We start from the raw sequence: 26,588 nt of genomic DNA, 5'->3' as shown, positions 1-26,588 counted from the left end.
AAGTTATGATATAGTATGCGACAAAAGTCAAAAATGATATTGAAATAAGATAAAAAGTCCAAAATATGACAAAAGTTTGAAATGATTAGATTGAAATGAAAATTATTTTAAAGAGAAAAAATTATAAGAAAATGTATAAATTATGTAAACTTTATTTTGTATTTTTTTAATCTCAAAATGACTTATTTCAGAAATTCCATCTTTTATTCCATAATTATGATTTAGGTCCGGGGCAGTCTCTGCCATATCAACCAGCAAATAAATACAATTTCTATATTTTGTTGTGGCAGGGTAAAATGCATCCTCCCACCAGTAAAGTATATATTTGATTCACACACAAACATGCCAGTGTTTTTAAGCTTTCGGAAAGGAACCCAGATTGAATCTGGCACTCTCCAAATCCCCTCGCTTCATAATTTGCCATCAAAGTGGTCACATATTGGCCAAAACTCAAAGCCTTTTAGTTCCTGCTTGCTGTCTTGTAATGCACTCAGTCAACAGCACAACAGGAATAAAAACACGGAGGCAGAATGTTCCCGTGGTTTTAGGCAGCCACTCTCTCCAGGTTTGGAAATGTTCCTGACGTCTGACTCACAATCCTCTTCAACTCTTGCCCCGCTCTCATGAGTAACTTATCCCTGCTGATGAAATTTCCATATACTACAGTACATCAGCTCCAAATCATGCGCAGGTCACCTCGTGCTTAAGAAAATATTTTATGCAAATACGAGCCGTTTCTTTTTTTAACTATTAATTGCAAGAAAGAAAAAGTTATGCCTGTGATAAGGATAAAGGTAAACACAAAAGTTAAAGATTAAAATTAACATGCAAATTTCGTTCTCCTTCAGTCAATAAATGATCACTGCGCAAAGGGTTCTGCAAAATCCAGCCAGTATTTTCTCCCGCCAACTGCTGACCATGTGATCAAGAGACCCTTGAACTTTGATACCTTTCTCCAAATGTGAAAAAAAAACAAGCCCATGTCTTTGTAGTTCACGTTTTTTTTTTTTTGGTTTTCAAGGGCAGCGCTTTTATTGTAGCAGAAACACCTGTCGAGGTTTAAAATATGCGCCACAATTCAGTTGAATCACGGACATGCTGTGTATAAACTGATATGAACCTCTGAGTCAGATAACATGAGGAACAAACAATGTGCGACTGATTTGCTGTATCAGAAGTACTTAAGTGATTGCCGTCAGGCCAGATGTCCTAGAAAAATCAACTAAAAGAGTTTAAGAGACAACACAGAATCAGAAGTACATAAGTACACAAGTGGTCTTCGCTTTTTATTTATTTTATGACACGAATGTTCAAATATACATGATATTGGGTACTGTTCTCTCAGTTCACTGTATTTTACAGTTATTTAAAGTTGGAGCATATCCAAAATAAGAGAAACAAAACCCCGGACAATTTTACACACTTATAGAAAATTTTCTCCAGAGTCACAGCAACACATAAGAGACGACGAGACGAGGAAGGAATCATAGTTTTGATTTCATAAAGTTCACATTGTCAAAAAAAACAAAAACAAATGTAGTGACGTAAATAAGCCTTTGAAATAAAATAAAATAAAAGGAAAACATTGAAAATGAGTGCAAATTTCTTTGGAGGCTGGAATAAATTTAAGACATAAATATGTTAAAAATACAGCCTATCAAATCAAAGACGAACAAAAGAAAGGCAGACGATTGACTTCAAGTAGGAGATCCCAGAAAGTGGAGGATCATGGGAAACACCCAAGCAGCTCTCATTTCTTTCTCTGGAAAACATTAGCCAGCATGGCACCTGAGGTGGTCAGCTGGCCCATCTTACTTAGAAACTTGGTTTTCGCATCCTCGCCCACCAGACTCGCTGCAATAGAGATGGACCTGAGAGGGGACAGCACAGAATTCAAGGGTTAGAAGAACATCCAGCCACTCACTACTCAAGGTGTGTTTAAGCACTGGACGCCGAGAGGGATAAATTGGCAAAGTGATACACCCTGGCCACCCAGCGTTTGTGTTACACCGAGTCCTAACCAGATGTGACACGTCACCCTGATAAAAGCTATCTTTTCCTTGTTAATCAAAGTTTTTGTCCTAACCAGCCACAACAGAAAATGTTATGAGCGACTGGGAATTCTATTTCTTCGACTTTGTGCCTGGAACAACATACAAAGTATGACAATCTCAGGTTATGTTTATGTGCTTTAATAAGTTAAAAGATTTAGATTATCATTTTGTGACATTTATAACATACTAAAAGCAACTGGATAATTCACCTCACATCTTAGAAATGAACAAAAAGGTGTATTCTATGACAAAGATTGTTAAAATTATGTCATATTTATGAATTTGATTATGTACTTATTAGTTGCGGGTCCAGTGCTCTTGCAGAGAAAGCTCCGCCGACTGGCTCATCTGATTGGCCGTGATTGTCTCATAGTAGTGTTGCGTACGGTGTGGACTAGTGTTGTCACAATACCAAAATTATGACTTCGATATGATACCTGACTAAAATACCTCGATATTGATTCGATACCACAGCTAATAACCAAAATAGTAAAAATGATTGAATAATATGACTAATTGAATAATAGAATGAAATAAAAATCTTAGATTTTAAAGAATAAAAAAAAAACACCTAAAACCTCATTTGACCAGCATGTTATTTGATTTCGTTTTATAATTGTTATTAAAAATAAGCAAAGATGCAAATTACTGACAATATGACAAATACACTATGAAAGATACAAATTAAATAAACAGTGCTGTAAATTTTTCAGGTAGGCTACAGTAGTTCTTTCAAACAATCATTACTCCAGTCTTCAGTCTCTCATGATCTTTCAGTAATCATTCTACTATGCCGATTTGCTGCTCAAGAAACATTTCTTATTATTATCAATGTTGAAAACAATGTTATGCTGCTTAATATTTTTGGGATTTTTTTCTTCTTCAGGATTCTATGATGAACATTTTTGCAACTGCAAGATGACGGATAATTATTGTTGATGAATAATTTGAACACCACCTCTGTTTTATGACCACACCCAAACGTGGTTAAAAACACAAACATTTTTATAAATCAAGCACTTCATGTCCTAATGAGCATCACATCTATATAATCAACAGGTGTTGCTCTCTAAAACATGTTAAACAAATATGCCACTCACCCAACTAACTAAATATCCTGAATAACTCATGGCAGAACATACACAGCCTGTGAGAGGCAGATTCAACTGATGTATCATGAGTTCTCGTGACAGTCGAAATGATAGACTTCACTGCAGTTATAAAGTTCAAACATTTATAAATATCTCACAGATGCATGGAACAAAACCACTGGAAGCGTTGCTAAGACACGACTGTCAAATTAAGACGACAAGTGCTGTTTACGATCAAGCCACATCTTTAAGTTAAAGGTTTTAAAGAGTGCCACACGTGTTCGCAAGCGGGGTACGTTTCATTTTGGAAACCCACAGTTAGAAAGAGTCCTTAGCAAGCAAAAATCTGACTGCACACACCCTCTCACTTCTTCACTACATCTAGAGTCATTCAACTCTTCAAACTTGCACACTTAAGCAAATAAAAATCTAATTCCTGCATATTGTTTTACCTCTTATGTAAGAAAAAAAAGGCTGAACTGGAATGGAAAAATTATATAAATAAGTGAATTTAGATTCACACAGATGCTTAAAGTGTAATTCGAAGCTACCATGCCATTGGCCCAAAGGCACAGCATGAATGGAGTGGGTTTGCAATAATCATGTGGCTAAAGCAGTGGCCTGCAATGCCTGATGGGAACTATCCTAGCAGCGGAGAGACTGAGTCAAACCAAAGCTGAAAGCAAACAGATAAATTAAGGAAATTTGCATGCGTAAAGCCTTCCTGAGGACTGTAAGATTGAGGAGATGTACTTGAGAAGTGTTGTTAAATGAGTTTGTTTTTACTCTGCTACTGAATGAGCACACTTGTTCACTTGTTACTTTTTGTGGCCAGGGATTATTTATACTGAAACAGGAGAAGTAGACACTTTATTTCTAGATGTTCCCTTACATGTAGTGATTTGTGGCTCTGCTTACAGTAAATAAGGTGGGGAGCCAACTATGAATAAATGAAAGAGTGTGTTTTCTCACCCTTGTGCCTCTCCAATGCCTTTGTTCTCCACCTTTATTTCACACTCCTTTATCATGGAACTGAGAATAACCTGAAGGACAAACGGGAAAAGGAGGATGTATTCTTAGAGCACTGCTGGGAAGTCTGACATACACACAGACACACATCAGCTGGACATTACTAGGCAAAGGAAATTAAATAAATAGAAATTGGGTTATATGACATGACGTGTGAAAAAAAACCCCGTTAAGACGACAAGACTAGACCAGGCTTAGGAAACGGACATAATCTTATGCGTCTGTATTTAATTAGGAATTATGGGTGGCTGCTGTAGTACTGTCATGTAGACATGAAAAAGAAACAATTTAGGACATTTTTGAAATGTTTGATGTAATACCTCATGCTCTGGTGAGAGCTGCTCCATATCTGTCCTCAAACATCTCAGCCCAGGGAGGAAATGATTCACCATAAGTTCTTCAGAAATAACTGAAGCCCCAGAGTTAAGAAAAGGCAATGCCAAACATACCTATAAAAGACACACATCTTTGCCTTCCACGGGTCAATATGCATAGTTGAAAACTCTGTTCATCTTATGATTAACAATTATTACTTGTTGACAAAAATAATTTCTTTATAATATAATATAATTAATATATAATATACTTAATTATATAGGTCCTATAAATAGATATTATAAAATATGAATATAATAATTAATAACAAATTACATAACAGTCATGAAATTTATTTTATTTTCATATCCTAAGCAAAACCAAAAATTGCTCAAATTAATTTCAACAGAACAAAATACTAAAACTAAAATAAAACTATAAAATACTAAAAAAAATAAAGCTACAATAAAACCAAGTTATAGAGTTAAAAAAGTATGTAAATAAATAAAATAAAACGAACTCATTTAAAACTATAACAAATCTGCAATTAGAGCTGTTCTATGAAAGTTTAATTAGCTACATTAAATACCAATTAATTAATTATTTTGAATAAATTAAATTTAAATCACATATATCTATTTCATGTGAAACGAAATTATATCCATAATGCTGAAAAATAATACATTTTTACTACATTAGCAAATGCGGGAAAAAATAATAACCTGTAATTAGGGCTGTTAATCTATTTAATTAAATTAAATACATAAAAAAATGTTTAATATGTGACAATTAAATCATATGTGACCCTGGACCACAAATCCCCCCCCAAAATAATTCTGAATAAATAAGCTTTCCAATGATGTGTGGTTTGTTAGGACAGGACAATATTTAGCCGAGATACAACTATTTAAAAATCTGGAATCTGAGGGTCCAAAAAATTTGAAATATTGAGAAAATCACCTTTAAAGTTGTCCAAATGAAGTCCTTAGCAATGCATATCACTACTATTTTATTTTATTAAATAAATAAATCCATTTACAGTACAAAATGTTTTCATGGAACATGATCTTTACTTAATATCCTAATGATTTTTGGCATAATTGTTTTTGCGGATAACTTTGAATCAATAAATTATCAATAATTTTGACCCATACGATGTATTGTTGGCTATTGCCACAAATATACCTGTGCAACTTATGACCTTTTGGGGTCCAGGCTCATATATACCAACATTTGCTTTGAAAAGAAATGATATCCTTAGATGCAGAGTTAAAATGAAATTAACAGCTCTGCTCACCTCTCTGAAAATGTGTATGAATCATTTTCAAGAGTAACAGATAATCCAGTTAAATTGCTGTACCAAAACTCCAAACGAATGAAACAACAGCCAGTGTTAAAATATAAGTTATCGGTATCTGCTTAAAGCTTCATGATTGATGCATCTAAAACCGAAACAATGACCACCACAAAACATGATATAAACTGAACTGTGAGAAATCTGCACTGTTAAACCCCTAACAACTACCCAGAATGACTTGCACTTTTACAGTGAACACATACCAGTATACAGTCCACTGATTCAGACTCAACCTCATATTGATCATGTTGCAAAACCTCAAAACACAGACAGGACGAGGTTTTATAAAACTGCCTGGGGGGCAAGCCACTGCTACAGGGGGGTCTCAGCCGTGGCACAGCACACAAAAATAAAACGAAATGGAGAAAGATGGGGGGAGAACAAGACAAAGGAGCATCTGCAAAGGCATGTATGCTGGGAATCCTGACCAATGGGCTGGGCTAGGCTCTCTTCGCTCAAACTAACAACATCACAGAACGTTAAACGGCAAATTCTGCCATCCACCCTGCAATTTAGAGTACAAAAATGGCTGAGGTTTATTTTCTTTCGTTTCCTGCCAGCGGGATATGCAAACATTTTCACAACGTTGAAGCTCTCAGAAGAGAAGATGGAGAAAAAGAAAGAGTGAGAATGCAAATCCAGCTATGGAGGAGACTCATGTCCAGCTTAAATAGTTGACCATCGCTCAAAAACGCAAACACAGAGAGAAAGTGGCCACACAGATTGTGTGTTCAGTGTCTGTTATTAAGTTGAAACTGGAGGTAAAATTGTGGTTTAACTGTGCAAGCTGCCATATGCCACAAAATCAGAAGAGAAACCAGTGAAAAATGACTTCTGCTCCCAAACATCAGCAGTGGAGGTGTACAGTCCAATTCCCCTGTCTATCTGTTTTCAATTTGTAATCAAAATGTTCCCTCTTAGAGAAAATCAGCTTCTGGAAAATTTGGAAATGCAAACCACTAGGCATTACAGAGGCGCGCAAAAGATAAAAAAATAAAAAGCTTGATAGATATGTTAAAAAAGCCTCAAATAGTCAGCCAAACAACTGCCCACAAAGTGTTCATGGACTGCCTGATGTATACTTTTCCTCAAAATAGCAAGAGCTTGGTGTGGCAAGCAACAATTTGTTTGGTTTTGTTTCACACAAACCTGAAGACCAGAAGTAGTATCGCTCTTGCGGGAAAAATTATCACAATAAGTGAAGTATGATTCTGTCAGTGCACCACTTTTTGAGACGAGAACTACCTGCAAAATAGACCAGACTTCATGCTAAAAGTCAAAAACATGCTATGCGGGACAAACCGAAAGGTGATTAGCAGTAAAAATGACTTCTAAACAGACAGAACCGAGTCCAACTTAGAAATGACCTCTCTTTAATGTGATTATAAAGGATACAGCAGCAGGATAAGGCGCTGTACGCCTCAAACAGTTGAGTGGCAATGTCAATTCTTTTACTCTCCACAGTCTGCTGGTTGTTGCACAGAGCCAGTTTGTGCAAATGAGGAAGAACAACTGTGGGGGGAAAAAAGCAGAGCATGAAAACCCTATCAACAAATAAAATCTTCTGCCACACTAATGTGTGTGCACAGTCACAGAAGCATGACAGTACTGTTTTCATCACATTACAACACGCTATTGTGTTTTTCTCTGTGCAAATAGTGCAAAACTTTGCATAAGTCTGTAATTCTTTCTTTAGTGAATATATAGTGAAGACACTCACATTCATCTCTGAAGCGCGGCTCTGCATTGGGTCCTACTCTTCCAAATGTTTTGATAATTTCCATGTGCAAAGAATGCTGGTCCTGATACTGGGGGTCTTCCAGAAAAGAGGCCAGCTGCATTTTCACTCGCTCCAGCAGCTAATACACACATACACACACAGGCACACACGCATATAATGAATACATTTTTAGCTAACTGCATACATTTTTGAAAGACATAATTTTGACAAAGTTACCTTTGACAATAGATCACTCTAAATTGTTATGTACACTCATGCATTTTCTGTAAAGCTGCTTTGAAACGTTTTGTATTGTGAAAAGCGCTAAACAAATAAATGTGAATTGAATAGTGACGATAAATATGTATTGGAAATTTAATTAAATTAGTTATTATATATATATATATATGTGTATGTATGTATGTATGTATGTATGTATGTATGTATGTATGTATGTATGTATGTATGTATGTATGTATGTATGTATGTATGTATGTATGTATGTATGTATGTATGTATGTATATATATATATATATATATATATATATATATATATATATATATACACACACACACCTATCAGGCATAACATTATGACTTCCTAATATTATGTTGGACCCCCCTTTTGCTGCTAAAACAGCCCTGACCTGGACTCCACTAGACCCCTGAAGGTGTACAGTGGTATCTGGCACCAAGATGTTAGCAGAAGATCCTTTAAGTTCTGTAAGTTGCGAGGTAGGGCCTCCATGGATCGAACTTGTTTGCTCAGCATGTACCACAGATGCTCGATTGAGATCTGAGGAATCTGGAGGCCAAGTCAACACCTCAAACTCGTTGTTGTGCTCCTCAAACCATTCCTGAACCATTTTTGCTTTATGGCAGGACACATTATCCCGCTCGAAGAGGCCACAGCTACCAATACTGTTTGAAAACTGTTTCCATGAAAGGGTGTACATGTTCTGCAACAATGCTTAGAACATTGTCCAAAGCATCACATTGCCTCTGCATCTTGGTGTTCCCTAGGAAAGTGGTGCACAAGCACCCAGCCATCCAAGTGATATAAAATTAAACGTGATTCATCAGACCAGACCACCTTCTTCCATTGACCTGTGGTTCAGTTCTGATGCTCACATGCCCACTCTGTTGGCGCTTTCAGCGGTGGACAGGGGTCAGCATGGGCACCCTGACTGGTCTGCAACTATGCAGCCCCATACACAACAAACTGCAATGCACTGTGTATTCTGACACCTTTCTATCATAACCAGCATTAACTTCTTGAGCAATTTGAGCTACAGTAGGGTGTCTGTTTGACCAGACTACACAGGCCAGCCTTCGCTCCCCACATGCATCAATAAGCCTTGGCCACCCATGACCCTGTTGCCGGTTCACCACTGTTCCTTCCTTGGACCACTTTTGATAGATACTGACCACTTCAGACCAGGAGCATCCCCCAAGAACTGCAGTTTTGGAGATACTCTGACCCAGTCGCCTAGTCATCACAAATTGGCCCTTGCAAACTCACTCAAAGCTTTACACTTGCCCTTTTATCCTGCTTCTAACACATCAACAAAATGTTCACTTGCTGCCTAATATATCCCACCCACTAACAGGTGCCGTGATGAAGAGATAATCAGTGTTATTCACTTCACCTGTCAGCAGTCATAATTTTATACCTCATCGGTGTGCGTGTGTGTATATATTATATATTTTGTTTTGTTTTTTCAGCAGAAAACAAGACCTCCCCTACTTGTAAGCTGCAGTGCTAATTAATAATTATTTTATATCTTTCATATATGCTGTAAATTAGGGTTTTGCTGTAAATTAAAGCCCAAATATTGTATTTGCAAATGGTCCCATTAATTAACTTTAGTAAATGAAAATACAACGGTTATTCTTTTGTTAATGTTAATTGCAACATATACTAATACATTATTAAAATCTAACAACTTAAATTAAGAAATGTTTTAGAAGTATTTTTTATTGTTAGTTCATGTTAACTTATGTTAACAACTTACAGTCTAATTCTTACAATTAACTTGCTGCATATTACTAGGATATTGGCTGTTTATTGGAACAGCACATATAAATACTTTATTCTGAACTACCTTTCTAACTATTATTAAGCATTAATTATGAGTTTGAGACAAATGGAAACTTATTGTGAAGCGTTACGCATAATAAATATCCAAATATATCTATTTTTAAAAAATATAGCAACTTAAATATTTTAAGTGAGATATTATATGCAGTATACAGTATATATACGTGTCTGTAACACGGAAGACTTTTACCTCTTTTTGCGTTACAGTTTCCATAATTGTTCCGAAGGCAGGTATTGTTGATATCCTCACTGAGCTGAAAACAGAAAATCCGTCACTATACATACAAAAGAAACCATTTATTTCCCCATTAAAATGATAAAAGATGCATGAATGGAACAGAACCATGAGATGCCAATCACTTGATGGAATATGTGGTAAGCAAGATGATTAATGTCACATGATCATTCCCATGTCAGTATGAAAACCAAAACAGAAACAAACAGACAACAAATATCTAAACCCACTGAAACCCCCCAGAAAACAAAAAAAAACTAAACAAAAATCCAACTAAGAGAATGCGGAGGAGACAGGATATTTGGTTTTTAAAAGGTCTCATAGCTGCGGTTAACTCACAATTCAGGACCACTGCACAAGGTAATAAGGGCCGGAGCTACTCGCTTGTCAATTAAGGCTTCGCTCATGCCTCGAAGAATCAGCTGCAAACCAGTCAGATGCAAAAGAGAGACGGGGGGGTCAAACACAAATGGCCAAGAACCTAGCTGGGAGGGGGTGGTAGAGAAGACTGTAATACTAGGGGCCTTGGGAGAAAGTGACTGGCAGCCAAACATGCCACGGGCTACATGGATGAACAGATGGGTTGACTGAAACAATTAATGTACTGTGGAAAGCAGGTAGCTTCTTCAAGCGTGCAGTGGTTAGTGAAGCCTGAATGAAGGATGTTAGTACATAAACAAAATAAGCACTGTCTCTCAAGCCTTGGTTTCACCAGGAGAGCCAGATATACAACTTCACACTGACATAACATCAGCATAAATTACAAATGGTAAACAGACAAGAAATAACTATATTAGCTAAAATTAATAATGGTTGATTTCAAGAATAAACATATGTCTGAGCCATATTTATACCTTCAAAACAAGAGGGGGAAAAAAAGTGTATTTTTAGACTGATTTGCATTTTAACATATTCATTGGCATTAAACATACTTATCCTTCAGTTGGTAAGTAGCCTATTATAATGTAAATAAATTGTCACGATGAGAAAAAAAAATGTCTTAAGTATACAATTTCATGTATAATTTTTTATTTCATGAATAAATATTTATGCCTGGGCAATATTTCAACTTCAAAATAAAATAATAAAAAAAAAGATTAAAAAGAGAAAGAATTCTATTTTTTAATTTAATGTGGTTTGCTTTTATTACAGTTTTTATAACTAGATTTTTTTACATTACTGTAAGAATTTTAGGGGAAATATGGTTCATTGTGATGTATGTTATAAAATCACAATTCAACTTTTTTTTTACATTTGTGATAGGCAAGTAAAATATAATTCCAGATTTTAGCGTGAAATATGACCCAGACATTTAATTAAATAATATTAATAATAATGTGCTATTGTCCTGACATTCATTTTTATTAAAAGTTATTTTTATTAAATGATTCAAACCCCATAAATCGTGGTTACGCCTAACTCTTGGCACAGTTAGGCGGTACTCAATGCCGTAGAGGCTAAAAGGGGGTGGCCTCCTGAGAAAACCAAGGCGGAGGGAGGTGCATGGATGAAGGAGGCAGGAGACTTACATTTCAGGATCACTGGAGAGAGTGATAAGTGCTGGAACAACTCTCTGAGCTACTAGAGTTTCATTCACCCCCTTCACCAACAGCTGATTGGTCAGAGCAGGGGTGATGTCACACAGGATGCATGGAAAGAGCGAGCACAGTGTCATGGAACACCGCAGAGAGAAAGAGAAAAAAAGAACACAAAAAAGAAACAACGGTAACAAACTAAAAAAAAAAACAGCGCAGACATACAACAAAAACCATGACAGAAGCCCGAGAAGGCGCTACACAGATGAATTAAATAAAAATAAGGACTAAAAAGGCCAGGCAAATTTAACTAAAGCTACAATCACAGATGAGGAGAAGAGGGTTTCTCAGATGGAAGAGTTTAACAACACTCCTCCAACCTTTACTATGGACTTACACGGGGTGGGGGGGTGAAATGTTGGGGTTCATTACGTAATTTTTGTATGGCAATAGCAAGCGTGCTGTGGTGCAAAAGACGTACGGATGCTTTAAAGCTGCAACAACTTCAAAAAACATGTAAACATTCAGTGATTTGACAGGTAACAGGGATGACAAGGCACAAGGGGGCCCTAGAGGGAATGTGGAGAGGCCTGAAAGTACATATTTACCACCTCACACCAACCATCAACATTTTAAATACATGATATTACAGCTAATTTGAATTCAAAACAAAGCATTAGGTGATAAAACTAATCATTTGACTGGCCTGGATGAAGGTAAATGTCTTTAAATATAAACTTAATGCATTGGAAGTATATATGACTGTACGGCTAAATAAACATTATGATTTGAATTGGAAGAAGGGCTTACCTCGAACATGCGTGCAGCGGTGCAGCGTACCAGTGCGGATGTATGGACCACTCCATACCAAAGCACCGTCAGAAGAAGCTCATGGTACGCTGGGTTTGCCCTGGAGACGAGAAGTAATTGGTTTTAGTAGGTAATCAACAGATGACAGTTGATGATCCTACTAAACCTGATCTTCTAGTCAGTTAGATTGCCATTAGCATGAAACGTCTGGTGCATTAGATCATCTGGCGACAGTGGAAAGGATATGGGAGTGACACATTGGGATAAGTTATGTTTGAGCTAAACTGCTTAAACCATTATTGTCGGTTTATACAGGGCTCAACATCAATGATGGATCGAGTGTATTTTGGACAAATTGATGGAACGGTTACTTAACATACTCACTGTCAGAAGAAGGTCTTTATGCCTTGCAAATGTAAATATTTGCTTTTCTAAAATATTTAGAACTGCTTATCAACACTTTAAAAGTCAATATTTTAATATTAAGTTAAATATTAAGTTTATATTAACTTAACTATTAAATATTATCTAACTGGCTAATAAAGATAACACTGTCTAAATTGCAAGAATAATGAAACTACTACTACCTCACATGCAAAACTACTACTAGCCGGGACTCCTTTAGGTATACAGACGTGGCGTAATGACACAATTACGAATGGCTGCAAGCTCATATTTTCAGCGGAAACCTACTACTCAAATTAAACATTTTACCAGCTTATCGTTGTGAATCTGGCTATGGTAAGAATTTAGTTTTGAACACTGGTTGGTTATGTACTTGCTCAGAAATGTATTTAGGCAATTTTTTAACCCCAAAAAACTGCAGCTTAAATTAAAGTAGCTTGCCGCACCAATACAAGTCTAATATGAATACTTTTTAGAGCGTGACAGGCCCTGGTTACAGTTAGACAGCACCTTTTGTGTTCCTTGGAAGATATAAAAAAATATGGGTTTGGAATAGCATGACGGTGAGTAAATGATGACAATTGTAACATTTGTGTGAGCTACTCCTTTCAAATGGTTTTAATACATTTCCAGTGAAAGCTTCTTTCAATAGTGGGGTAATGGCTCTTGTGAGCAAGTCATTTTACATCATCTTAAAGGAATTACAGCTTCAGATGAGCTCATGCAGAAAGGCATCCTGGCTGTAGAGTTAACATTGCTAACGGACACTCACCCCAGCTCTACAAATGAAGCCTTTAGACTGTCAAGAGGAGCATGGGAGAGAGATAGGGTGGTCATGACATCCTCAAGAAAGCCCACCAAGAGTTTACGGTCCTCCTCCTGAAAAAAATAACTTCATCAGGGAGACGCTTTCCTGAATTATGACATCATATATCAGGCGTAAAGTGACACTCCTACCTGATTGTAGCATGTCAGGACTCCGGTTGCATAGATTGGCACTGTAGCCTTGGTAAGGATGCCGTTCCCTGCGGTGGCGTCTGCAGGATAAAACCCTTATAATCTCTAAACTTATATAACAGAACACTCAGTCCTATATTTAGTTAGACAGGACATGAGTAATTTAAATTAATCTGGTAATAATTCTGAAAGTCTAAGACCATTAAAATGATACAACATCATGCCCAGTTTTGTTGGCAGATACTTAACCATAGACTTGTTTTAACTCAACAAACATTCAAAGAATGAAAGAAAAAGCTCAATTTTCAAATCCCATGAAGAGTAAAAACATATTTGACACACAAGTCTCCAGCTTGGGAAAGAGATATAGAGACTGAGAGTGTGTGTTCACTTTGCAGCCCCTCCTGACAGCAGGGGTGTTATTTTTGGTTAACTGAACAGTCACTCACCCACATTCTCCTCAGATAGCCGCAAGATTTCTTGGAACTGAGGTTTTACCTTCAAAAATGAGGGGAAAACAACACCTAAATTAAACTGAAAGGCTGAACTGTGAAAATTTGCAGCACAAATTTAGCTACTTCACTTTTCCCAATCAAAAAAAAAGTATAGGGGGAAAAAGGTGCTACAGAGAAAGATACTGTATGGAAAACATGACCTGCCTTACCTTGGTGTTGGTAAAGATTTTCCCAAACGTTCGACATAATCTCCAGAAAAACCTGGAGAACTCGTGCACACAGGTGGATGAGGTGACGTTGATGCGTCCTACAATTTCTATTATCTGTGGTAAACTGGGGAAAGAAGCCAGAATTAGGTCCATTTCAAATGAAGGTGAAGTGGGCCATTTATATTTAACGTGACCTTACAATAAGGTCTTATTTATTAACATAACATTAGTTAAAGCTACACTTTGTGATATTTTCCCCCATCTAGCGGTGAAAAGGTATATGACCATCCAGTGAATATTAGTTTCTGTTCCTCTCAATTCTGATTTCGTTTTAACTCCTACGGTGGCTGATTTAGTCCAAGATTAACATGGCAATCCCCCTCTTCACATTCGACACGGTGCCATCGAGTGTTAAAACGCGAAAGGCAAAGCTTGAATCTAGGGTATGTCCCTCTTTGGCTAATGTACTTTCAAGATGGATGGGCAATATGGCGACCGGCATTCGAACCCCTCACCCGTATGTATTTTCAATGGCATATTATAAACTTACGAGAATACTTTATTACTTGAAAGAAGTAAATATACATTAATGAGCACAAATATTTTTGAAAGAACTAAAAACGCTTCTTTGGTGACATTGTTGATTTGTGAAGACCTATGACTGCAGCCAGCTTCCCTAAAGCGTTTGCCCTCTCGCTCTAGTCTCGCGTATGCGCGCCCTTCCGGGAGAAGATCCCGTCCGGCCCATACAAAGACATTCCGCCCTCTGCATGATGTCAGATCGAAAATACTCAACAACAACAAAAAAAACGTTAAAAAACTAAAAGAAACCGGAAGGACTATTTTTGGCACAGAAATCAGACTTTTTTGTTAAAGGGATACTTCACTGCCTTTTCATATTAAACTATGTTATTCCCTTAACTTAAACGAGTTAATACATACCTCTCTTGTCTCAGTGCGTGCACTTAATCTCTCTGACGCGCGGTGACGATCTGATAGCATTTAGCTTAGCCCACTAAGCCCAGTTCATTCACTCTGGAACCAAACAGAGATCAAGTTAGAAGTACCAAACACCTCCACGTTTTCCCTATTTAAATACAGTTACACGAGTAGTTGAACGATCAAGTATGGTGACAAAATAAAACGTGGCACGTTTCTAATAGGATTAAAAAGGAGAACTATAATGTATGGCGGAATAGCACTTCTGAGAGTACTTCGGCTCGGCGCAGTAAAAAGTCCCGGCCGAAACATCTTCCCTCACATCTCCCTATTGACAGAAATGAGAGAGTGAGGGGGAGGTGGTAGGAAAGATGTTTTGGCCGGGAATTTTTACTGCGCCGAGCCGAAGTACTCTCAGAAGTGCTAATCCGCCATACATTATAGTTCTCCTTTTTACTCCGATTAGAGAAGTACCACGTTTTATTTTGTCACTATACTTGATCGTTCAACTACTCGTGTAACGGTATTTAAATAGGGAAAAGATGGAGGTGTTTGGTACTTCTAACTTGATCTCTGTTTGGTTCCATAGTGAATGAACTGGGCTTAGTGGGCTAAGCTAAATGCTATCAGATCGTCACTGCGCGTCAGAGAGATTAAGTGCACGCACTGAGACAAGAGAGGTATGTATCAACTCGTTTTAGTTAAGGGAATAACAGTTTAATATGAAAAAGCTGTGAAATAACCCTTTAAAACTTTGTCCATGTTTAGGATGGCTTTAACAGTGTAACAAGCTTCGTATCCATGAAATAGCATTTCACCTCCATTTAACCAACATGAAAAAACTGAGCAAAGTGTCAGTGTGAAAGGGCCTTTAGGTTTTACTTATAAAATTATATGGGAGCCACAAGCTTAGCATTATGAATACTAACAGTATAGCAAAAGATTAAGAAAAACTTTTTATGAACACATATGCATGCCGTTTAACGCTCTAAAACGTCTGAGGTGTGGCCTGGTGTTAGTGCACATGCTCCGACTTGAGTGGGTGACCCAAGTTCCTGTCTTCACCTTCAATAAAAATGTCAAAAGAGGCCAAAAACCAGAGGTCAAAAGGCGTAAGAGTGTGCGTGAGACATCCACTCACAATTGGTTGACCACCCAGAGCAAACTCTCCCATCCTGTAGTTCCTTCATGCTGGAGCTGATGATCATATAACTGCAGCAGGACTGCCAACTGCTCTCGGCTGCCCACGATGGTGGCCACGTCCTGCAATGGGGAGACTGGCCGCGGGAATCGGGTCACTGCAGGGTCACACACACACACACACACACACACACACACACACACACACACACACACTTTAAAACCAGGAATACACCAAAAAAAGCACAACTGTGCAAATTATCTAGCACAGCCGCAGTGTGTAAATGAAAGAGCACGTTGATAGTGAGCCCAAAACCAGAGAGCAACCTCAACATGGCAAGAACCCTACAGTTACACTGAGTCAGGCGCCAGGTCTGCATTGCTAAACGTGGCCTGATAGAGAATGTTAGTGAAAAACATGTTGACGTTGGCCAACCCTCACCCTCGATAGGAGGCACGTCGCCCTGTAGGTTGGCTCGGCTGGTGAAGGGAGCGTTCTGAAGAAGTACCGCATACAGAGACGGGATGAGGGACTGAAGCGCTGACAGATACATATGCAGCTTATGTTCATCTAGACCATATTCACCCTGCTGGAGAGAAAGAGAGGGAGAGAGAGAGAGGGGAATTTAGGAATTAAATAACTGAGGGAGCTAAAATAGTGTGTTGTGCTTAACACGTTTTGCTAACTTCGTGGGGACAACATTTCTTTAAACTTTCTTAGTAGAACGGCAAACCTGGCCAAATCTTGAAGTTTAAAATATATGAAGACTGTAGGAAGAATATTTGATTCTAAAAATTCAACTCCAAAAATACTGTAAGATTCCATTCTAAAGATTAAAATGTACAATACCAGTGACAAGTTTGGGATTGGGCTGCATTTGCTATAAAAACAATAATATTGTGAAAAATTATTACAATTTAAAAGAACTATTGCTATTTTAGTATATTTTATATTCCTGTGATGGCAAAGCTACATTTTCAGCCTAATTACTCAGTAATTGTTTGGTCACATGATCCTTCAGAAATCATTCTAATATGCTGATTTGCTGCTCAATGAACATTTATCATTATCAATGTCGAAAAAAGTTGCTTAATATTTTTGTGGAAACCAAGATATATATTTTTTCAGTTTTTTTTTAATATGCTTTGAAGCTTGAGAACAGCATTAGTTTGAAACCTATTTATAACAAAGTAAACTTAACTTGTGCAGACAACGGCTTCTGCTTCCACTTCTACTGCTCACGAGTATGCGGGGTAACGAAGCGCTGTTTTATAATATTAGATATATTTAAGTGTGCTGAAAGATATACACTTCTCTGTGTGTTTGTTCGCCGGCGACTATCAGACACTTGCACACTACAGTGAGCTAAAACGATATTAGGCATAATATCGTTAGCCCTGTAACACAGCCATGTACAAAATAAAGCACACATAAGAAAATACTAGTAAAATGACTGTAAAAACTTAAACACTGGATTATGCTTAACTTCAGCTCTGCAGCATATTTTGAATAATTATGACAGAAGCAATATTGGACCCACTGGTGGGTGCGCAGAGTTGAATTGGTCAAACACAAAAGTAAAACATGATACGGTAAATCAAGACAATTTGATTTAAACATAAAGACTAACTGTGTTGAGCTATATAACAAGGGTTAATTATCTAATAAAATACATAATATATTAAAGCATATTTTTTGTTTCCATGGTGTCTACAAACAGTCTCTGTCCTGGTTAAAATAGCTTATATCTCTGGATTTAAACATTCTTCTTAGAAACATTTGGGATCATGTAAGTATATAGGTCAACAAAACATATAACAGTGTTAAAGTGTTTTTTTTAATATATAGATTTTAATCCAAAAATCTTATATATTATGCCTTTAATGTCCTTGCTAATTAAAAATACAAAATATTACTAAATGTGTATTAATTCTAAATACATTTTATACTAAATTTGCAATGCAGAAAAGATTGAAAGTCTTCAATCTCAAGTTTTAAATATAACAATGGAAAATTAGATTCTAAATATTCAATTATAAAACATTCAAATGATTCTATTCTAAATAATAATAAAAACAATCTATTTAAAATAAAAATAAACATATATGATCAGCTGAGTTTAAATAGTAATTTTAAAAAGATTCAAAACATTCTACTGTAAAGATCAAATGAAAAAGATTAAAAGATTAAATTCTAAAAAGATTGAAACAATCCTTAAAAAATAAAAAATAAACAAGATTTTTAAAACCCTTCAAAATAGGCCACGTGTAAACATGCTAAAGAAACAATGTGGAATAACGGACCTCAAAGGGATGCAATTGTGGGATTGTGTATGTGCTGGTTTTCACCTTGAGCAGCTTCTCGATGCGTGTGAGGAGCGAGGGGATGAGCTGGGACTGTAAGTTTCCCAGTTCTGTGCACCATGCAGCGAAGGCAGGAATGAACACTTGGTGGGTGGCACTGACCACCCTTTCTGACGGGTCACCCAGAGACAACAGCATCAGCTCAAAGCCCTGTAACACAGCCATGTACGAAATAAAGCACACATACTTAAGAAAATACTAGTATTATTACTGTAAAAACTTAAACACTGGATTATGCTTAACTTCAGCTCTGCAGCATATTTTGAATAATTATGATGGATGCAATATTGGACCCACGGATGGTTGCGCAGAGTTGAATTGGTCAAACACAAAAGTAGCACGCACCTGCAAGTATTTGTCTGGATCATCGATGTAGGCCATTATAATGCCTAAACTTTTCACCACAGCCTCTCGGACCATATCCGCTTTATCTTCCGCCAACATTTGCTGAAGCATGGACAGAACCAGGGAGCTTCGGATCTCCTTCTGCAGACAAACACAGACATATTACTATTGCCATGCCAGTTAAACCATGCCATGCCAGCACAACATATTTTTTCTGTTGTTTGGTTAAATCAGAAGTTACTCAAAATTTAGTGAGTAAACATTAAACACTTCATCATAGACAGGAGCATTCAAAGGCAAAGAAGGCACACTGCCAACAATCAGAAAACCGTTTGAGCCAAATCAGTCCCGATATATTCATAGCACTAAACGAACAGCCCGCTGAGCGTTCCAACCGTAACTCTATGATGTACAGCCACTGTAAACAAACAGCATTCCTCCATAGTAACACACACATGTGATCAAAGTGAACATAAATGTAAACAGAGTTTGCACTGTGCTGATTTTCGTCGGTTTGATTATTTGATAATAATTATTTGATTATTTCAACGTGTTCTTGCTTGACTACGTCTAGAGTTTAGCGATCACTAACTGTGACATTGTTGAAAGGTGGACTTGATTAATGTGTCCCAGTTAGACAGCTTTATATTTAGGAGGAACAGAGTCTCTTACGGGTAAATAAGGGGCCAGGGCTCCACATGCTTCCGCCACCAGAAGTCTTCTCTCTGGATACTTGTGGTTAATCTGAGCAAGAGAAACACACATGCAACACAGACATACACAGACAGCACAAGACACAACATGGCAGCGTCAGTTCCAGCTCTGACCGCAAGACTGCATACCCACCCGTACCCTCTGTAAACCACATTAGCTCATATTTTTCAGTGTTAAACTCTGAAATTGTTTTTGTTCTTTCGTGAGCGGAAATAGGTTTCCATGTGGGGAGTTGTGAATGTACTTATGACAGAGTTTACTTAAAACTAACAGTAAACATGGGGATGTGCACCAAGCCATGGAATCTTGAAATATAAAAATAATAATAATCAATAAATAATCAATTACTACATTTCCACAGAAATGTAACAGCTAAAGTCTTAAAAGACTAAAATATTCCATTCAAAATGTTATAATATAAAATATTAGAAAATTAACGGAATTTTTTTTCTATTTTTTTTTATTATTAAAAATCTAAAAATGGTCAATTACATTATAAAGATCCCATATTAAATAGATTCAAAGATTCCACTATAAAGAATACATTCTAAAACCAAATGCTCTCTCCACCACATTCTTTTAAAGATTAATAGAGATTTATAAAAAAATATTTATAAAAGATAAAACATTAATTTAAAGTTATTTTACTAAAGTTTAAATGATTCCATTCTAAAATCATATAGTATGGAATATATCATGGAATATAAAATCAATATTCCATTATAAAGATTACATTCTAAATTGATTCCAAGATGCCATTCTAAAAGGGATTCATTGTTTGTTCCATTGGACTATTTACATGGCAAACAAAATATCACAATCCATATTATTAAAAAAACATTTCAACTTGACAGAAACTTTAAAATGCATTTGTGGGATACACTCTGAAATATTCCAAACAAACATGTTTCTGAATAAAAGCGTTTTCTGGCAGTATCATAAACAATACTGACCAGCAGAATATGTTTAACAGCCAAAGGAACATGACACAAGAGACATAATGGAGGAACTTTGCCTCAAATAATCCATTGTAAAAATGTTCAAATATTCTAGCCTTAAAAAGATCCAAAAACTGCTTAAGTAAAGTTAAAAAGGTTAATTGTCTAAATACATTTGAGACCACTTTATGCAGTTTAAAGATCCATATACTAAAGTTAAACTAAAAACTACTAAGGTCCTTCTCCTAGTCCTTTCAATGTTAGTAAATTAAAAATGGACATCAATTTAGCTTTCCATTACCATTTTCACAGACCCACTCTGAAATGCTAATTTTCTATATCCCAATGTACCTTCTATATGCAAATGAGCCCTAAGGATTAGCTAACCTCACATGTGAAAACTATTACCATTGTTCAAACTGCCTTTTATCAGTGTGGCCAAGTTGCTGAAGTGATTAGGTATTTATACATAAAAGCTCATGTGTTGTAACAGAGTATGCCCACACAATTAAACAGAACGTCCTTCTTTAAGGACAACTTCTTCCTTAAGGTGTCATGACATTAGAAATCAAATTTACCTTGATCTTTTGACATATAAGAGGCCTTTGTACAATTAAACCATCTTGCATGTCATCCTAATTAAAACAAAAGCATTTAATCGTGCCCCCAAAACTGCTCGTTTTTATATGGCAGGATACATAGTTATACATCATCGCACGATAGGCCCCGCCCACTGGCATTCATTATCTTAAAAGGTTAGTTCATACAAAAATAAAAATTCTGTCATTAATTACTCATGTTGTTCAAAACCCACAAGACTTTCGTTTATCTTTAGAAGACAAGATCTTTTTAATGAAATCTGAGAGCTTCCTCTCCCTGCATTGACAGCTTTGCAGCTACCCCTGTGAACATTCAAACAGTTCATAGAGATTGTATGAATTAAGCGGTTTAATCCAAATTTTCTGCAAAGACACAATCACTCTACATGATGAACAGATTGAATTTAGGTTATTATTTACATTTAAACACTAATCAGCGAACAAAAACAGAAGTTCAACCAAACTTGCTTGACACGTGAGAACAAACCTTCTCACATCAATCGTACATGCTTCAATGTGTGTGCGCTGTTTAATGTTATGTGGATACAAGCCTAAATAAAAATCTGTTCAGCGTATATAGTGATCGTGTCTCTTCAGAAGCCTTGGTTTAAACTGCTTGATTCATATAGATTAGTTTCTCCTTTATGAACTTTTTGAAGTGTCAAAGAGGAAGTCGCATAGCTGTCAATGGAAGAAATCTGGAGGAATAGAGGAGAAATCTCTCAGACTTCATCAAAAACATCTTAATTTAGGTTCCGAAAGGTAAACAAAAGTCTTACCGGTTTGGAACGACATGAGGTTGAGTAAATGATGACAGAATTTTCCTTTTTAGGTGAACTATCCCGTTAACGAACCTGTATGTGCTCTTTGATAACAATCTTTCTTTTAAAAGCCATGTTTCTAGCATCTGTAAAACACCATTCTTCAGGCATGTGATTGGCTAAGGACAAAAAAGCAGGAAAATATACCATATTTTATAATATAGACCACCCCCACCCCGCCGCGCCGATCAAACTGGTGGCGGATCAATACGGACAGTAAAGCAGGACCCATAACAACTTATTTGAACAAAAAAATACATTTTATTGTAATAACTTTTTTGTACAGTATGAAAAAAAACTAATTATTTGATGGATGCATTTTTACCCAATTTTAATAGCTAAATGTGCAAAATGCACATTTTCATGTCAAAAGAAGGCCTCAATTTTTGTATGACTCTTTAGCCTTTGTAGAAAGCTTTTTTAGAGCCTCTACACGTTTCTTTTGGAATTTGCGCCTGGCATGATAAATTAATCTATAATGACGAAATGGGGGTGCAATTCACATTTATTCCACAAGGTGGCAATGTCTTACACAATGATGATGTGACGTTTCACTCATAGTTACCTCTGACAGAAAACGAAACAATAATAATTATAATCTGCAAAACTTGAAATGGCTTAGTGATTTACTGCAGAGAGCAAGTATTAAACACAATCAAATATTAGTGTCACTGTCTCTTGATGATGGATGTGGTCAAGAAGCTGTCAGTGAGCAAAATATTGATTTTGAAGACATTGAAAATGAGTTTGGAGAATATGCTGGAGATCGCGAATATGAGGCAGATGCTGAATATACTGGTAAACGATCTCTGACGAGGAAATATGATGATGGTATTAAACATCTGCTCAAACTGAACCCTTCCAAGCTCCAAAAGGTAACGAAATAGGTTTTATTTTATTCTTCTGTAGCTGTTACATCACTCTAACATCAGGAGTTTTATATATTATCGCGACAGGTAGAGGTCTAACGTTATCCATGTTAAATATAGATCTGGGTAAGGTTCTATATTTAATGTAAGAATGTTTGGCCAAACAGTCATGCATTTAAGGGTTAAGCTATGGAATGGCTTCAGATGACTTTGTCACCCAAACTGACGTGAAAAAAGCGGGGGGCGCCGAAAAGCGCGCTGTTTGCATATATAGCTAGTGCTAGCAAATACAAGTAATGTTAGCTGTCAAGTTAATGTTAAATGCAGCTTAAACATCCTGCCATAGTGGAAAATCAATCAAAATCGATCATCTAATCAATCGACAACAAAGTCAAATTAGTAACTTATAGGTTATATATAGACACAAGCAATAGTATAGCCAGATCATCCGATCCGGCGATGTTCTTGTCACGATACAGTCCTTGTTGCCAGTGTTGCCAACTATTTTCCAAGGAAAGTAGCTAAAGCCTGCCAAAAAAAATCGCTAAATGTCGCTAGATGACGTTATGCGTTAATTAGCATATTAGTGACGTCATCGCGCCGTCCTTGCGTTCAGCCTGCGTAACGTTTTTTCATTTATCCTACTATATTTTACAATAATATAATAGCCTACAGCCGATTGTCCAATAAATGTTTTCATTTCCTATACCTTTTTGTCATACAATATATGATATAGTGAATTACAAAAAAAATTATGTGTAAAATCTGAATTGAGAAACTGGATGAACTAAAGCTCTGTGAGAGAGTAATATAAGTGATAAGCACAAGAGATGGAACTCATCATAACTCATTTATTTAAATATAAAACAAAAGAAGCAGATAACATTAAGTGAGAAATCGATGGCAACCTTGTGTGCTCATGTGTAGCTCGCTCATTCACGTCTGTCAGCTGCTGTCTGTAGGCGCGAGCAGCTCCCCTCAGCCATTCACTGAACAGGGCAGACGCAGAGAGAGGTGTGTGTGACAGAGGGGAAATAAGACCTCGCGCTCGCAGGACAGTACTGCCGACATTTATAAACTAAAGTAGCTGAAGTTTGTCCATAAAATCGCTAGAGGGGTCTGAAAAGCCGCTAAATATAGCGACAAAGTCGCCAAGTTGGCAACACTGCTTGTTGCCCATCCCGCGATCGTGGTTTCGTCCCGGGTTACCATGGTGACGGCTGTGAGATGACGGTCAACCCCCCAATCCCCCCCCGCCCCCGCCATTTTTTTTTTTTTTACAGATCTGCATGATTTACGTAGGTCACATTTTCAGGTCGGAAAATCCGGAATTCCGGATTAATCCGGAAAAATCACATCCCTGATTCTTCTATCTTAAAAATATATCAATTACCACACATGCTTTCAATGCAAAATGCTAAACAGTTAGTTTATGCGTTCATGACCTCAAGGCTAGATTATTGTAATGCTCTACTGGGTGGTTGCCCTGCTCGCTTAACAAATAAACTGCAGCTGGCCCAAAACGGAGCAGCTTGAGTTCTTATTATGACTCCGATCTTCAACCCGATGGAACTGGATCTAATATGACTTCTGATATGTAATGTTGCCTGAATCATAATCATACACTGTTTGTTCGGTGGACAGAGAAGAATTGGCACCCTGACTGAGCCTGGTTTCTCCCAAGGTTTTTTTCTCCATTCTGTCACCTGACTGAGTTTTGGTTCCTTGTCACAGTCGCCCCTGTCGCCTTTGGCTTGCTTAGTTGGGGACACTAAATATTTAACTATATTACTTATCTGCCTGCATTTACACTATATGATAATTGAGCTCTGCTTTACAAATTTTCCTGTTAACACTGTGAAGCTGCTATGAAACAATCGGGATTGTAAAAAAGCGTTTTATATATGTGTATATATATATATATATATATATATATATAGGTGATGACTTGAAAAGTGAACAGGACTATTATAATAACTGACACCATCTACGGGGGATACAGTATACAGATTCGCATTCAGTTTCTGACATACTTCACACACTTGAGGCTGTTGACAAAAGGACAAAGGACAGCGTGAAGGAACGTTTGCTTTGACACATCCCGTTTAAACAGCTCGTTTGCATCTCAGTTACACACTTCAGAAGGATCCCAGTATATTTCAATGCCATCCTGGAACACGCCGAAAGATGTTTGTTCGGTGCAGTGTAATCGAGAGTTCACAAAGAAATTTATTTTGAAAGATGAAACAGCAAGAACTGTATCGGATCACAAATTGTAAGCAAAATATTTCATAATGCTTTGTCTGTAAATGCAGCATATATATTGGTTTTATTAACATTGTAAGTGAACATTATATATTGAAATGTTAAAAAAAAAATCCATGTCATGATCCCTTTAACAGGTGAGAAGATTTTACGTTGTGAGAGTGTGTACACAAGTACAGAACTCACCTGTTCCCAGCACTGTGGCAGGAGTTCGGCTTCCACCCGAGTGGGACCCACATGGCGAGCGAATGCCACACACCCGGTCAGAATCATCTGCCTGAAGAGGAACATTACAGCAGAATGTTATCCGACTCGAATCAAAACCGACAATGTACACATGCGCAGATGCCCAAATGCGCACACACCTCTGCTCATCGTCAGGTCTCTTGATAAGATTAAAGAGGATGTGCAGTAGCTGGTCTCTTTCTTTGGGCTCGGGATGTAGGCAGGCCGTACACAGAATGAGAGGAATCAACTCCTGTGGACAAACATATGAAATGCAGGTCAAATTATATGCACTGTACACAGAAATAAACTTATTCATGCACCTGCTGAGACACTGAGAAGGGAACTACGGGAAGCAGGCATTTGAAGATACAGGGCAAGTTAATCTATGAAGAAACACCTTCACCACAAAGGAGAGAGTCTGCTAAGTCACTAAATCACAGCACCAACTAGGGCCGGGCGATATATATTGAATATTTGCCACATTTGCAATGATTTTTTTGATTATATAATATTAAGAAACACTGTATAATGAAATTATTTTTAGTAGGTCATTGATTTTCCACAAAACTATCATTAGACTAGTTTCAGAATCATTCCTTATCATGTTTTAAAAGTACAAGTATTTATTGATTCAAAAGTTTGCATGTCATTTTTTAATTAAATAATTAAAGAAATACATTTATAAACATGCTAAATGCATTTACAATATATATATATAAATTTCTATTACAAAAAATACATACTTTACATCATTTTCTTGGTTTTTCTATGTTTCCATTTGGATAAAAATATTTAAAAGTTATTTTATAGAGATCACACTCACAAAAAGTACTTTCAAGGCAAAGAAATGGTTTAGTACTGAGCAAAGAAAAACAACAACAATAATAAATGCTGACTGTACGTTTGCATGACGTTTCCATTATCTTTTAAGATTATATTCATTTGCATGAGCTATATCAGGCTTGGAAATCAAGACAAATTTGGAATTGCATATTTCCAGGTCCATGGAAACCATGCGTGTCACAGCATACAAATACATTTAATGTAATATAAATATTCTCCTTGTTCGTTTATTGCAAAATGGCTTGATAA

The 26,588-nt window shown here is 36.8% G+C and overlaps 1 protein-coding gene across 9 annotated transcripts in view; it reads right to left on the bottom strand.

Annotated features, from left to right (window-relative positions):
- Positions 1-1,273: 1,273 nt before the first annotated feature.
- Positions 1,274-26,588, bottom strand: part of relch (RAB11 binding and LisH domain, coiled-coil and HEAT repeat containing) — a 64,442-nt gene continuing 39,127 nt past the window's right edge. For 3 of the 9 annotated variants that reach the window (XM_067434584.1, XM_067434586.1, XM_067434588.1), the window contains 19 exons: positions 25,634-25,746; positions 25,455-25,545; positions 19,735-19,806; positions 19,063-19,203; positions 18,703-18,867; positions 16,796-16,943; positions 16,355-16,511; positions 14,275-14,398; positions 14,060-14,108; positions 13,611-13,690; positions 13,426-13,532; positions 12,249-12,348; positions 11,433-11,515; positions 9,859-9,922; positions 7,567-7,705; positions 7,242-7,358; positions 4,495-4,583; positions 4,118-4,188; positions 1,274-1,871 (listed from right to left, as the gene is read on the bottom strand). In XM_067434584.1, the coding sequence (XP_067290685.1) occupies positions 1,751-1,871; positions 4,118-4,188; positions 4,495-4,583; positions 7,242-7,358; positions 7,567-7,705; positions 9,859-9,922; positions 11,433-11,515; positions 12,249-12,348; positions 13,426-13,532; positions 13,611-13,690; positions 14,060-14,108; positions 14,275-14,398; positions 16,355-16,511; positions 16,796-16,943; positions 18,703-18,867; positions 19,063-19,203; positions 19,735-19,806; positions 25,455-25,545; positions 25,634-25,746 (2,031 nt within the window). In that variant the 3' untranslated portion in view covers positions 1,274-1,750. Of the gene's footprint in view, positions 1,872-4,117; positions 4,189-4,494; positions 4,584-7,241; positions 7,359-7,566; positions 7,706-9,858; positions 9,923-10,242; positions 10,326-11,432; positions 11,516-12,248; positions 12,349-13,425; positions 13,533-13,610; positions 13,691-14,059; positions 14,109-14,274; positions 14,399-16,354; positions 16,512-16,771; positions 16,944-18,702; positions 18,868-19,062; positions 19,204-19,734; positions 19,807-25,454; positions 25,546-25,633; positions 25,747-26,588 lie in introns of those variants that run through there. The other 6 variants (XM_067434581.1, XM_067434582.1, XM_067434583.1 and 3 more) reach the window with 6 other exon arrangements.

Source organism: Pseudorasbora parva, chromosome 24, assembly GCF_024679245.1.
Source record: "Pseudorasbora parva isolate DD20220531a chromosome 24, ASM2467924v1, whole genome shotgun sequence".
NCBI lineage: Eukaryota > Metazoa > Chordata > Actinopteri > Cypriniformes > Gobionidae > Pseudorasbora > Pseudorasbora parva.
The sequence above is the reverse complement of the archived record's forward strand: the minus strand, read 5'-3'. Positions and strand labels throughout refer to the sequence as shown.